Consider the following 13,667-nt stretch of genomic DNA (forward strand, 5'->3'; position numbering starts at 1 on the left):
TTGCTTCAGGAGCCTTGAGAGCCTCTGTCCCCTTCCTGCTCCAGTCACCCTTTCCCTGCTCCCCTGTTCTGTCCTCATTTCCTCCAATATATCTTTGGGTGCATTTGAGCCATGTTTCTACCCCTAAGATTTGCCCAAGCCACTGTCCACTGCCCAGGCTCTTCAGCTTGGCATGGAGACCCACTAGAGCTGGCCCTGCAGCCCAGGTGCAGCCTCAGCCCAGACAGGCCTCAGGCCTCCGCCAGCCCTTGACTTCAGTCTCAGCCACCTGGCAACCTAGCAAAGTACCCCCCCTTCCTCAAACACCCAAACTTCCCCTCCATAGACACCTCTCCTTTATAGACAGTCTCCCCGCCCTGTTCCTCTCACACTAGAGTCCTCCCCACCCCATCACCTCCTCCTTTCTGGATCTTTGTATCCCCAGTGGTCTGTACATAAATATTTAATGAACAAGAGAGTGAGTGAATTCCAACCCAAATACCTATTGAGCTCCTGGGCTGTGCCGGGCTGTATGTCTGGCCTGGAGAGTGCAGAGCGGGCAGGACATGGCCCCCGCCCTCACGGAGCTCATAATCTGGTGAGATGGGCTAGGGTCAGGGTCCGGCACCTGAGTGAGCCAGGAGGTGACAGGTGGGGAAGGAATAGGTGGGGAATAGGAATAGGGTGAGGGGTTGTGAGACTTGAGAGAACCACCAGGGCCTCCACCCTCAGGGAGCTTGTGGTCCAGTGGGGAGACAAAGCCAGCTCACATGAAGTGAGAGAGACATGGCCTGGAGCCAGTGGTCCCAATGCCAGGCCATGGCCACCAGATTGATAGGAGCAGAGACTCCTGGGGACCAGAAGAGTTGGGGGCGGACCTCCTGCTCTTTCCCAGGGCCCCTAGCTCCTCCCATCTCTAGCTTCTGTCTAGAGTCACCTTGGCCCCTCTTGGAAGCCAATTAGGTCCCCCAGTTGCAGCAGTGGGGATTAATATGATTAATAACGCCCCCAATCTCCCAGGTGCTGATTCAGCCAGGAGCTTAGGGAGGGGAGGTCACTTTATAAAGGGCTGGGGGGGTGGTCAGTGCAGTTGTCCAGCCAGAGCCCTGGGTGGCCGAGCTCAGGCCTCCGCAGAACTCTTGGGTCTGAGCCGCCCACAGGGCAGCCACCAGGACCGCAGCCATGAACGGGACAGAGGGCCCGAACTTCTACGTGCCCTTCTCCAACAAGACGGGCGTGGTGCGCAGCCCCTTCGAGTACCCGCAGTACTACCTGGCAGAGCCATGGCAGTTCTCCATGCTGGCTGCCTACATGTTCCTGCTGATCGTGCTCGGCTTCCCCATCAACTTCCTCACGCTCTACGTCACCATCCAGCACAAGAAGCTGCGCACGCCGCTCAACTACATCCTGCTCAATCTGGCTGTGGCCGACCTCTTCATGGTCTTTGGGGGCTTCACCACCACCGTCTACACCTCGCTGCACGGATACTTTGTCTTCGGGCCCACGGGATGCAATCTGGAGGGCTTCTTTGCCACGCTGGGCGGTATGAGCCAGGGTAGGGGTGGCGGGGTGGGGGATGCAGGAGCCAGAGGGAGTGGAGGGATCTGGAGACAGCCCGGGGATGGTGGCTAAGAGGCCTTCTCCCCCCTACATCCGTCAGCATTATCTGCTTGATCTGAAAACACCATCAGTGATGACACACTAGGCTGTTTATGGAGGGCAGCCCTAGGCATAGTTGATCTCGTGTAGAATGGTGCTGCTGTCTTGCTTTATGTCAGGGAAACTGAGCATGAGAGACGTCAAGGGCCTTGCTGGGGTCTCACTATGGTGGGGCTAGAGCTGAGTTTCCAGCCCACGTCACAATGGCCCCTCGGGCCTTGTTCTTTTCCCCTCAAAGCATCTGTGCTGGGTCAGACCCATGCCGAGCACTGGGAAGAGAGATGGGCAGGACAGATCCCTGTTCTCAGGGCTCTCAGCCCAGGGTCGGACAGTCCTGTCCCACCAGATGGGATGATGATGATCTCATCCCAGATGATCAGTCCTCCAGCCACTGGACTCCGCCTGTGATGGCCAGTGGGCTCAGTATCTCCCCACCGGCATCTCTCCGACCTGCAGAGAAGGGTCCGTCTGTATGTGGGACACCCTTGCCTGTGGACTGCCACTGGGTGATCTGTGGTCATCAAAGGTGACAAATATCCCGTGATAGCTAGAGATTCCCTGGGAATGGGGCTGAGACAGCATCCTGGACACGTAAAGGAAAGAGGAGGTGAGGAGGCCGAGCCGTCCTTGTGGCTGGTGCTAGGCTCTGCCAGCTGCCCTCGGCTCTCTCCTGCTTGCCTAAGAGGCTGTGTGTCCCAGAGAAGGGGGCCCATTCCTGGTCTGAGCCAGAAGACCTAGGCCCTGGTCACTGCCCTCCCACAGCCCTGCATGTGTCTCTTCCCTTCTCCGGGTCTCTCTTTGCTCAGCTGCTAAATGGGGTCTGTTATCTCTGCAGTACCCCCATCAGTTTTCCAGTCAAAGAAACTATTCAAAAGAATCCTTCAAAGCTACAGATCACCACACAGTGTAATGCCTTCCTATGGAAGGGGTTTCTTCGAAGGGAAGGAGCTTCCCCACACAGAAAGACTGGAAGTGGGCTGGGCAGTCTCTGGCTAGAAGGCAGGGGTGAGGCAGGTGCCACGTGTGGGCACATCTCTGTAGGGTTGGTTCCAGCTTACAATCATTATCCTGGAGTAATAATTAGTCGTGTTCGCTTTCTCTCTCAGAAACATCCCGGTTTGGTTGATAAATTCTATGGCCAACCTCCCTACTGAGTTTCTGGGGATGATATCTGAATCCCCCCATTCTTTCCTGATTTTACCTCTGGGGACCCACAGACCCAGGTTATTTCATTCTCCAAGGGAGGGAAGGACTTCCAACTCCAACAGGCACTCTGCCTGTCACCCCAAAAAGCACATGTTCTTCTGTGAAAACTCCCTACGGGGTTCCCAGTGTAACAATGACCCTAGGATCCGATTTTCCATTCCTCGCGAACCCAGAGCCCTTACTGAACTAACTCCTCTTCCTGGGGGACACTCTGCTCACTCTCCTTCTGCACCTGGGTCCTTCTGCTCCACAGCCCCTTTGCCTCTCCATCCCTGGTCCTGGCTCCAGCCCTGCCCTAGTTTGCCTTCCTGGCTGCGCTCTCCATTCCAGGAAGAGCGCTTCCTGCTTGGACAGACAGCAGGGTCCAGGTGGGTGGTGTGCTGACTGATCCCTGACTGCCTTGCAGGTGAAATTGCCCTGTGGTCTTTGGTGGTCTTGGCCATTGAGCGGTACGTGGTGGTGTGTAAGCCCATGAGCAACTTCCGCTTCGGGGAGAACCATGCCATCATGGGCGTCGCCTTCACCTGGGTCATGGCCCTGGCCTGTGCTGCACCCCCCCTCGTTGGCTGGTCCAGGTAATGACACCGAGTAGAAAAGAAGGGTCCCCAGGGGGTCTTTGTAGGGTCCCCCAGCCAGGACTCAAAGCTGGCACTGTCTGTTCTGGGCATCCAGCTTATATGCCCCCTACCCCACATGCCCACCCTGGTAGCTCTCCCAAGGGAGGGGTTTAGGGCAGGGAAAGAGAGAATCAGACCCTAATGCTGCTATGGGGGCTGGTCCCATCTCCTGAGCCCCCATGTCAAGGAGAATCCAAGATGCCTCAACCCTTCACCTTGGCTCTGCCCCTAATCCTCAACTAAGCCAGGGCCAGATTCCAATCCTCTTTGCCCCATAGGCAGTTCCCTCTGACCTTGGGCCTCAGCACCTGGGGAAGCCAAGTCTATCTAGTGCCAGTGGTGACATGGTAGGCCCTGGGAACTTGGTCTTCTGCAGCCTCTAGTCCATCATCTCCAAATGGGGCTCAGATGAGAGACGGGAGGACGGTGGCTTGGGAAACTGGGCTGTGGGTTCCCAGAGGCCTCTCGTCCCTCTACTTCCAGGAAATTCCCAATCTCTCTTCCCTTCCCTCCTCTCTCAGCCTCCTGGGGTCAATATTTTGTTCCTTGTTGGGTCTGAGCCCGCCCCCTCCAACATCTTCCCCTATCTTCTGCAGTCCTGTCCAGTCCCATCCCCCCAGGCACAGCCAACGGCCACTCAGGCCACTCCATTGTCACCATCCTCTGAAATCACATGGCCCTAGGACCTCTTGTTTCTACAAAATGTGCAAAGATCCCTTAGTTAACCTGTGTGCCCATCTTTGGCCTAGAAGACACCCTTACGGTGTCAGTAAGACAATGGTTTATACAAACTGCTTCAGATATAGATTTTGGGAGCTTTTCCCTTCTCCCCACCAACCTCTGCCCTGCACAGCCTGAGGCCTGGCCTCCAGCCATGGGGAGCAGCAGGTCTGGTGAGGAAACCCAGCGCAGGTCAGCGGTATACGGGCTCTGCTAGGCAAGAGACTAGGCCATCTCCGGATACCATGGCTGCTGTACAACCAAACCACAGTGTTCACCAGGTGCATTTGAACCCCTCATCTCAGTTGATTTGATCCCCACAGTCACGCAGCCAAGCAGGTATTTCATCACATCCATTTTACAGAGAGGGAAAGCAAGGCCCCGAGCAAGACCAGCCACACAGCAGGTGTGTTGGCCAAGCCAGGGCCCTGACCGGCTGCAGCCTATGCCCAAGTCCCTCACACGTGGGTGTCCCTTATGCCCTCTCCTGTTCCCCCCGCCCCGCACACCCCTGGTGCTTAGGTACATCCCAGAGGGCATGCAGTGCTCGTGCGGGATCGACTACTACACACTCAACCCAGAGGTCAACAACGAGTCCTTTGTCGTCTACATGTTCGTGGTCCACTTCACCATCCCTCTGATCGTCATATTCTTCTGCTATGGCCAACTCGTCTTCACAGTCAAGGAGGTATGGTCCCATGTTGGGCTCTGGGGATGTATGCATTGGTTGGGATGAGCCCGGCCCCTGTCCCAGGGGAGTCTGGATAGCAGGCCCTGTGTCCCTGCAGGCGGCTGCCCAGCAGCAGGAGTCGGCCACCACCCAGAAGGCTGAGAAGGAGGTCACACGCATGGTCATCATCATGGTCATCGCATTCCTGATCTGCTGGGTGCCCTACGCCAGCGTCGCATTCTACATCTTCACCCACCAGGGCTCCAACTTTGGCCCCATCTTCATGACCATCCCAGCATTCTTTGCCAAGTCCTCCTCCATCTACAACCCTGTCATCTATATCATGATGAACAAGCAGGTGCCTGATGGTGGGGCAAGAGGGTCCAGGGGCCCCAGGCTGCAGGCACTGCCTGCAGAGGACAAGCCACAGCCCGGACTGGGCCTCAGTCACCCCACCTGCAAAACCAGGCGGGGAGACTGGTATCTCCCAGGGCATCAGCGTCATCTGGGAGAAATACACAATCAGAAGCTTGGGGTGGGCCCAGGAACTCGCATTTCTCACAAGCCCTCCGGGTGTCTCTGATGCATGAGAGGTGCCAGTCCAGATAGTTCTGGAGACTCACTTTAGAAGTCAAAGAGTGTAAGTCCCAAGCCTGGGAATGCAATGGTGCCAGTCTCCACAAAGCTGAACACAGAGCCAAGTCTTTTGCTGAGGGATGAATGCGACCAGTGACTTCTCTGCAGAATCCATGATCCAGTGGGGGAAAACGTGGTCTCTGGAGTTACGCATATCCGTTTCAAATCTCAGCTTTCATTTTCTAGTTGTGTGACTTAGTCAAGTCGTGTCCTTTTCTGGCCATTCAGTGTCTTCATTCCTAGAAAGGGCGAACTCCTAAACTCTAGGGTTAAATAAGATAACTTACAAATAACCCTTGGCACACAGAGGACACCAGAGAAGGTCATGAGTAGCAAAACCCCATTGGATTTGGTCCCTGGCATCTCTGGGGCTTACGAAGTTCCCTCCAGGGAGCCAGATTTGAGAGGGGCGTGGATCCTGGGAGGGCCAGAAGCAGGGAAGGGGTTGGAGGCAAATCTTGCCAACCACCACAGTTTGCTACATACACTTCCAGCGGACCCTGACCCTGACTCGTGTCCTTTGCCTTCTAGTTCCGGAACTGCATGATCACTACCCTGTGCTGCGGCAAGAACCCACTGGGTGATGACGAGGCCTCCGTCAGCACCTCCAAGACGGAGACCAGCCAGGTGGCACCGGCCTAAGCCCTGCCAAGGACTCTACGGCCGACTATAGAAGTCTCCCATTCCCCACACCTAGCCCCAGCCACAGCTGCCCCACAGGAGCCAGGCCTGTCGGAATCAGGCTGTGCAGGCTCCCTGAATTAAAATTATTATTATTATTATTGAGAGAAAGACGAGGTTCCCCACTTGGCCAGAACACCCCATCTGGAGTCCTGAGTTCCCAGGGACCATGGGATCGCAGTCCCTCCTCTCCCCAACTCATCTCTCAAGAACAAAAGAACTCTTGCTCTCTGGAAAAGTGTCCCGGCTTAGGGATAAGTGTCTAGCACAGAATGGGGCACACAGTAGGTGCTTAATAAATGCTAGATGGACGAAGGAAGGAATGAATGGAGGAATGAATGAAGGAATGAATGGGCTGGGAGAGCACATCTATCCTCTCGAAACCACCTTAGCAGCAGCTGGCCCTCAGCTGATGACCTTGAGCACTGGTTTCCCTCCCTGAGGCCTCACTTTCTCTCTGGAAATCCCAGATCCCTGGCTCTGCCAACGCATGGCTGCTGTGAAATCAAATAGGATTTTGTGTGTGCAGGTGCCTGTGTGTGTGAGAGCATGTAAGCACTTTGTAAATGGTAAAGGGCTGTACAGATTGTAGTTAACATTACAAAAAATATAAATTAATATAATTAATTAATATGATCATCTCCTCTTGATAGTGACCGTTTTGAGATTGGGCAAAGTCATAAGCATCCAGCCTCAGTAGGTTTCTTAAAATTAGCCAGGCGTCAAGGCCAGACCAGGGCTGATGGCTGGGCTGCAAAGGGGGAGAGTCAAGTGAACGCAGAATGCAGTCATCAGGACTGAAAAAACTTCAGGGGACTGTGGAGTCTAGGGCCAAGGCCCAGGGTCTCACCTCTGGCCTGGAGCTCCAGGCCTGGTGCTTCCCCTTCCCAATAGAGCTGAGGGAGAGCTGGGCCTTTCTTTCAGTTTCTGCAAACCACCCACTCTCTTGTCCAGCAACTAGGCCACAGAAACTCTGGACCAGCTTGGAGCTTCTGGAGGCCATGTATATTCACTTGCCCACATTTAATGAAGAGCTAAGTTACCCTTATCTCAAGGAGCTTAAAAAACAAACGAAAAGTTGGAAATTCCGATGGGCCCACCTTCCCTGGGGATGTTCACGGGTCCTAGATTCCAGCTCTCTTGCTGGGTGAACCTGTCTTTAGTAGCTCCAGTCCATTCTCCATTCTGGAGAGTTCTTGCTGTGAAGCTGACCAGAACCCTCTTCATCAGAACTGAGTTTCCTCCATAGCTGCGCCTGCTCCACGTAACGGAAGCCGGAAGCTCTAGCTCTCCCCAGCTCCGCTGGGACCCTGGGCAAAGTGGGACGTTGAAAGCTCAGCTCCTACACTCGGGGTTAATGGTGGTGGTTTTGTTGCTCTCCAGCTCTTTATCTGCAGAGTGGATTGAAACTGGGCGGCACCCACCTGATCCCTTCACCCCCAGGATGCCGGGTTTGGGCAACCAGCAGAGCCCCTTAGGGGTGTGGGGTAGAGGGAGCAGGCATGGGAACAAGAAAAGCCCCAACTCTGGAGTCACAGAGACCCAGGTGGCCTGTGAAACTGTAAGCAACTTTTGTCATCTCTCTGCGTCTCCTTATATGCCAAAGGGAATCTTAAACCATGCTTAAGAGGACTGCAGACTTCATGTGGCCAGCCTACTTCCTGGCACACTGCAGCCAGTGGGAGATTTGGATATTACTGGGCCTTCAGTTCAGAGCTGGCCTTACTGAGAACATCATCTACAAGGGGAACAAGGATGGAGATATAGTCCCAAGAGTTACTGGCAACCTCCGAGGTGGGAAAGGATGGCTGGACCCTGAAATGAAAGGTCCTCAGGGCCACGGTGGGGCTGGAGCAGGTGATAGCTGGGATCTCTGCTGTGGCTCCTCTTTACTCTGCCTCCTTCAGTGATGCCAGTCAGGATTTCTTCAGGGTCAAGGCACAGGGAATCTAATTCCATAGGCTAAAGCAAGAGGAAGAAGTTACTGGCTCCAATAAATGAAACGCCCAGGGCTTCAGGCACAGCTGGATGCAGGGGCTCAGATGTACTCAGACTTCTGTACCTCTCCTTCTGGCTACACTTTTCCCGGTGTTGGCCCTACGCACAGGCTCACTATTCCCACGGGGTAGCACAAACACCTACCAGCAAGACCTGCAGAAAGTGAGCTGCTTTTTCCCTGACAGTTCCAGCAAAGGTCCTGGGTAGGGCTCTCACTGGCCAGGCCAGGGTCACCTAATCACCCCTACACCCATCACCAGGCTAGAATGGGGATTCATCCTCTGATTGGCCAGACCTGGGTCACCTGAGCACCCGCCCACACTGTCGCCCACCCATCCCTACATAAACCAAATGCTCTGAGTGAGGGTGGGGACAGGAAGGAGCCCAAGGGACACCTGGGGGGTGTCATTACCAGAAGGAGGAGATCCAGAGACAGGGTGGGCAGAACTAACAATGGTCCAGAGGGGTTGGCCTCTGTTTAAGTGGTGATGGCCCGCTATACCAGGCCTCTTTCCCACACTGTAGACACGAGAGAGAAGATTCCTGTGGCTGGTCCTACAGGTCTCACCCATTTCCGATGTGTTAGGCAGTGGGAGAGACAGGGGCATTTCTGCTGCCCTGCCTTGTGCGCAGCCCTGTTCCCTCACCACCCCACCTCTTTACTTATTCTGACGAGTGGTATGCTTGTTTCAGTCCCACATCCAGAGAAAAAAATTTACTCTCCAACCAGAAAAGTCTCTGTTTTTTTCCTGATAGAGAGGAAGTCCTCTTTCTCTCTTTCATTTATCATTGATTCGACAGTCACCTGCCATATACCAAGGCCGGAAGCTGCTGGCTTAGCTTGAGTTGAGGGCGTTACCTTATCTCCAGGCTCAAGGTGGCAAACTGGTTTATGGAATGCCTGTTGTATACAATCATATCTTCATTCAACCCGGCCTAAGGAAGCTGACCCTGGGCCAGGAGGTCCCGGGGATTCAGAGATAGATTGGAGGGAGCAAGTGTCTGGGCTGTGACCTGGCCAGCCTCAAGGACACAGAGCTCTCTCACTCCTGATCTTGTTTCTGGGAGCAGAGAGCATGAACCGACCCTCCCACCCGGGCACCACCACCAAGGCGGCAAAGCCTGATGGCAGCCTACCCTATGCCCCCCCCCAGTAGAGACGTGCACTCCTGACACCCCTACACCCATGGGTACTCCCAAAAAGTACCCCAGGGTACTCCCCAAAAGACAGTGGGTGCCCTTCCCAGCATGCAACCTCGGACCATTACCCCAAACCTCGCTCGGTTCCAGGCCCCTCAGCTTTAAAGAGGAGACTCATCCCAATTGGTAGAATTGTCTGTAGAGACTAACGAGATAATTGCTGTAAAAACTGTAATGCACGGTAGACATGGATAAACGCAAGTTTCCTTCCCAGAGATGTGAACCAAGTTCAAAGGAGCAGCCCCTGGGGTGGTGGTCAAGAGATTAAAATAATGGAGGGGTGTAGGGAAAGGCAGAAGCAAATGCTAACTGCCCCCGATACTCATTCCCTTTGCTTTCTTTTAGTGATATCACCCCAAGTTCTAGCTGGGCACCTAGAGACCCAGCACGGGACAGCATCTTCCAGCTTCCCTTGCATCTGCAGTGGCATGACATTAAGGTCTGGCCAATGGCGTATAACCAGAAATGGTATGTGCGGTTCTGGGTTGCACATTTCAGAGAATGGAGGCATCCTCCCCTTCTCTTGTCTCCTGTCTGATGGCTGGAATGTGATCATGATGACCAGAGCTGCAACAGCTATCTTGTATCATGAGGGAGAATCTGTGGTCAGAGAACAGCACAGCAGCAAGCAAGGAGCCTGACTGGGTGTCCCATGTTGCCTTTCAGCCCTGCACAACTCACTCTTGAAGAGTCTCATGAGACAATGATTTCATGGTTTTTTTGTTTAAGCAACTGTTATTCTGGAGTTATAGCTGGTTTCGTCACTAAAACAGAGGGCTTCTGGGTTCCAGCCCACCATCTGGACTTGGGAAGATCTAGTGCAGGTCCTCTCTGAACTTTAGCTTCTTCATGTATAAATAAAATAGGGAATATAAAAACGTACACGGACATAGAACATGGTAGCTATCACTATTTCCACCCTGCCCTCTATGCATTCATTGACTAAAGTCACCAATTCCTTGATGCCACAGGGACTAGAGTTACACAAAACCAACACTCTGCCGCTGCTTCTAAAAGTCTGGAACTGTAATCTTCAGGCTTATGAGAGGGTTCACATGTAGGAGGCCCCCACTGAGGGTTCAAAAATGGTAAAACGTTGTCAGCCTGACTTAAATCCCACACCGGCCTCAGTAGGAGTCACGTAAGTACACGGAGCAGCCTTCCTCTCTACAGCAGCCTGAGCCTTACAGTTCTCATTTCCCTGGAAAAAGGCAATCCTCTAGAAGAATTTTTAGATCTGCAGCGCATTTTAGAACTTCTTCCCTCCAAATGCAAAACTCTATCCTGGCACAGCCCAGGAGCAGGGTTTCATCTCAAGCTTGTGGAAATGTTTGTATCTCTTGAGTCTTTCTCTATTTCTCAATTCTTGGAAATTCCCCCACAATGTGATCAAAATTGCGGCCCCTGATTGTGCCAGCACCATGTGCCTCTTTGCCTTATCTCGCCTCCTGCTCTAACATGGTTCCTGCAGATGGCTCTCAGGGCCCCCCTCCACTCAGCCAGGCTGGGCTCTGGCACTGGGGTTCCATAGCAGTGGGTTCTGAATGCCTACTGTGTGCCAGACACTGTTCTAGGCACCAGGGATGCCACCAGGAACAAGACAGACACAACCCTGCCCACCCCCACACCATACCTTCCAGGGGCTAGTGTGGGAGAGTTATGCCTCAGGGTGCTGGAGGTTCCAGGGACTGCTGGAACCAGACGAGGGAATCCTAACCTCCTAAGGGGTCAGGGAGGGCTTTTCTGAGCTACACTGAGGCTGAAAGGATGAGTGGGAAACAATTCAGAGAAGATAGGTGGGGATGAAGAAAGGCCCTCTAGACAGACTGTATCAGTTAGCTTATGCTGCATGACAAACAGCCCCCAAACCTCATGGCTGAAAACAACACCATGTGTTGTTGCCTGTGACTCTGTGGGTCAGCCAGGTTGTTCTGCTGATCTGGACTCAGCTTGATCAATCCCTGCTGGGCTCCTTAAAGCATCTGTGGTCAACTGAAGGTTTGGCTGGTGGGCCAGCTATGGGCTAGGTGACAGGGGTGCCTAAGCTGTGGGCCTCTGAGCATCCAGCAAACTAGCCAGAGCCTGTTCACATGGGATTGGTACTGGCATGGCATCACTTCCACTGTATTCTGCTGATCAAAGCAAGTCACAAGGCCAGCTCAGACTTAAGGAGTGTGAGAAGAGTTGCAAAGTTACATGCAAATGGACATGGACACAGGCAGGGGTGAAAAATTGGGGCCATTTCTGCATCCATCCAACATACACACAAAAGGAACACAAAGGAGAAAGGCCAGCTCTTAACAATCTAGCCCATTCCAAGAGCCACAGTGGTTGGACTGCAGAGCTCCAGGGGGAAACAGGCTGCATGAGCCACACTCAAGAGGTCAAGCATCCCTTTATGGGCAGTGGAGAACTATGAAGGGTGCTAGGTGGCGGAGTGCTTTCTAATTTCACTTTAGGACACTTTGATGGCCATTGCCTCTCTCAATTCAGACATCTGGTCTGGAAAATCCCAACAATAAAGAGACTATAGGGAGAAGAATGCAAGTGGCGTTTTAAACCTGAATCCTCTGGGTGCCTGGGTGGCTCAGTTGGTTAAGTGTCTGCCTTCAGCTCAGGTCATGATCTCAGGGTCCTGGGATCAATCCCTACATCAGGCTCCCTGCTCCCTGGAGAGTCTGCTTCTCCCTCTGCCCCTCCTCCCACTTGTTCTCTGAATCTCCCTCCTTTCTCTCTGAAATAACTAAATAAACCTGTGTCCTGCAAATCCTACACCCTCCTCAGAGGTAAGCACTACTATTACCTTGGTGTGAATCCTTTCAGACCTTCTTCTGTACCTTCACTTACACACACACACACACACACAGATACACACACACTCATACGCTCACACACATATTCTCTCTTCTCAGAAGAGGTGGCAGGGGAGCGTATTCCACAGACTCATTCCGGTTCATTCGTTTTCATCTTAAAAATTTATCTTTCTATCTAGGGGCGCCTGGGTGGGTCAGTGGGTTGAGCCGCTGCCTTTGGCTCAGATCATGATCTCAGGGTCCTGGGATGGAGCCCCAAATCCTGCTCTCTACTCAGCAGGGAGCCTGTTCCCCCACCCCCAACCCCGCCTGCCTCTCTGCCTAATTGTGATCTGTCAAATAAATAAAATATTTTAAAAAATTGTCTATCTATCTATTTATTTATTTAAAGTAGGCTCCACACCCGATGTGGGGCTGGAACTCACAACCATGACCGAGAGCCGCATGCTCCACCGCCTGAGGCAGCCAGGTGGCCCTCTGGTTCACTCGTTGTCTCTGCCATGCACTCCTCTACCAAGTGAGTGGACCATGGCTTATGCGTTCTCTCTTCCCTGGCTGCGGATTCTGGTTGTTCTGGACGTGCGTGTGAGCCCCCCCGTATCTCTCAGAGTGAGAGTTTCTCCCCGACTTCTCCCTGGAGCAGAGCTCCAGGGCTGGGACGTGGCCCAAATCTGTAGCTCTCCTTGTGTTAGATGTCACCGCGCTGCTTCCCAAAGCGGCTCCCCCTCCCAGCAGCTGTGATTTCTTGACGGCCTGGCTACCCAGCATCTGCATGAGAGAGACGTAAATACCTGTCATGCCAGCAGGTGGGAAAAACCACCTGTGCCTGTACTAATTCACCCATCGCTTCAAATGGCTGCACGGTATTCGGTACTCAGGGAGTACTTCAGCCAAACCTCGAGGGATTCTTCTGGTAGTTCTCTCTCTCTCTCTCTCTTTTTTTTTTCTTTTTCCAGATAATGCATCAGTTGTTTCTTTTCTGACTAAGGCAATTCTAGGACAGAGAAGGGGAGTTGCTGAGTTCAAGGGAATACCTTTCCAAAGCAGGCTGCCCCCCAATTCCCTCTCCTGGTGGAGACACTGGATGCATTTCCTGCATCCTTACCTACACTGCCTTTAATTTTAGTCAGTTTGATGGAAAAGAGTATCTTATCGCTGTTACAGTGTGAATTATCCTGAGTGCCAATGAGGTCAAGAAACACCACTTCTTGAGAAACCAAGGGTGGCAGTGGCCTGAGAACAGGAGCGGCATTGAGGTAAGTGGGCCTGGAGGCCTCAGTGGCCACTTCCACGCCTCAGGTGTGCCCAGTTCCCCGTCAGCCTCTCCAGGCCCTGTGGGGGTAGAGGGCACAGGAGGGACCGTCATCTCAGCGCAGATCGTTTTGCCATGGGAAAAGTCAAATGAAAAATCAACTGACTCACCCAAGGTCACATAGGAGTGGGGTGCCAAGCTGGGCGTCCACGCACAGGGCAATATTAGAGTGCCCC

The 13,667-nt window shown here is 53.3% G+C and overlaps 1 protein-coding gene across 1 annotated transcript; it reads left to right on the forward strand.

Annotated features, from left to right (window-relative positions):
• The first annotated feature begins 1,149 nt into the window (after positions 1 to 1,149).
• RHO (rhodopsin) lies at positions 1,150 to 6,244 on the forward strand. Its single transcript, XM_004738577.2, has 5 exons — positions 1,150 to 1,522; positions 3,251 to 3,419; positions 4,704 to 4,869; positions 4,970 to 5,209; positions 6,019 to 6,244. Exons 1-5 carry the CDS (start codon positions 1,162 to 1,164, stop codon positions 6,127 to 6,129), a joined length of 1,047 nt encoding a protein of 348 aa, XP_004738634.1. The 5' UTR covers positions 1,150 to 1,161; the 3' UTR covers positions 6,130 to 6,244.
• Positions 6,245 to 13,667: the final 7,423 nt, after the last annotated feature.

This window comes from Mustela putorius, unplaced genomic scaffold (genome assembly GCF_011764305.1).
Source record: "Mustela putorius furo isolate JIRA1106 unplaced genomic scaffold, ASM1176430v1.1 tig00003850_pilon_pilon_pilon, whole genome shotgun sequence".
NCBI classification, from domain to species: Eukaryota; Metazoa; Chordata; class Mammalia; order Carnivora; family Mustelidae; genus Mustela; species Mustela putorius.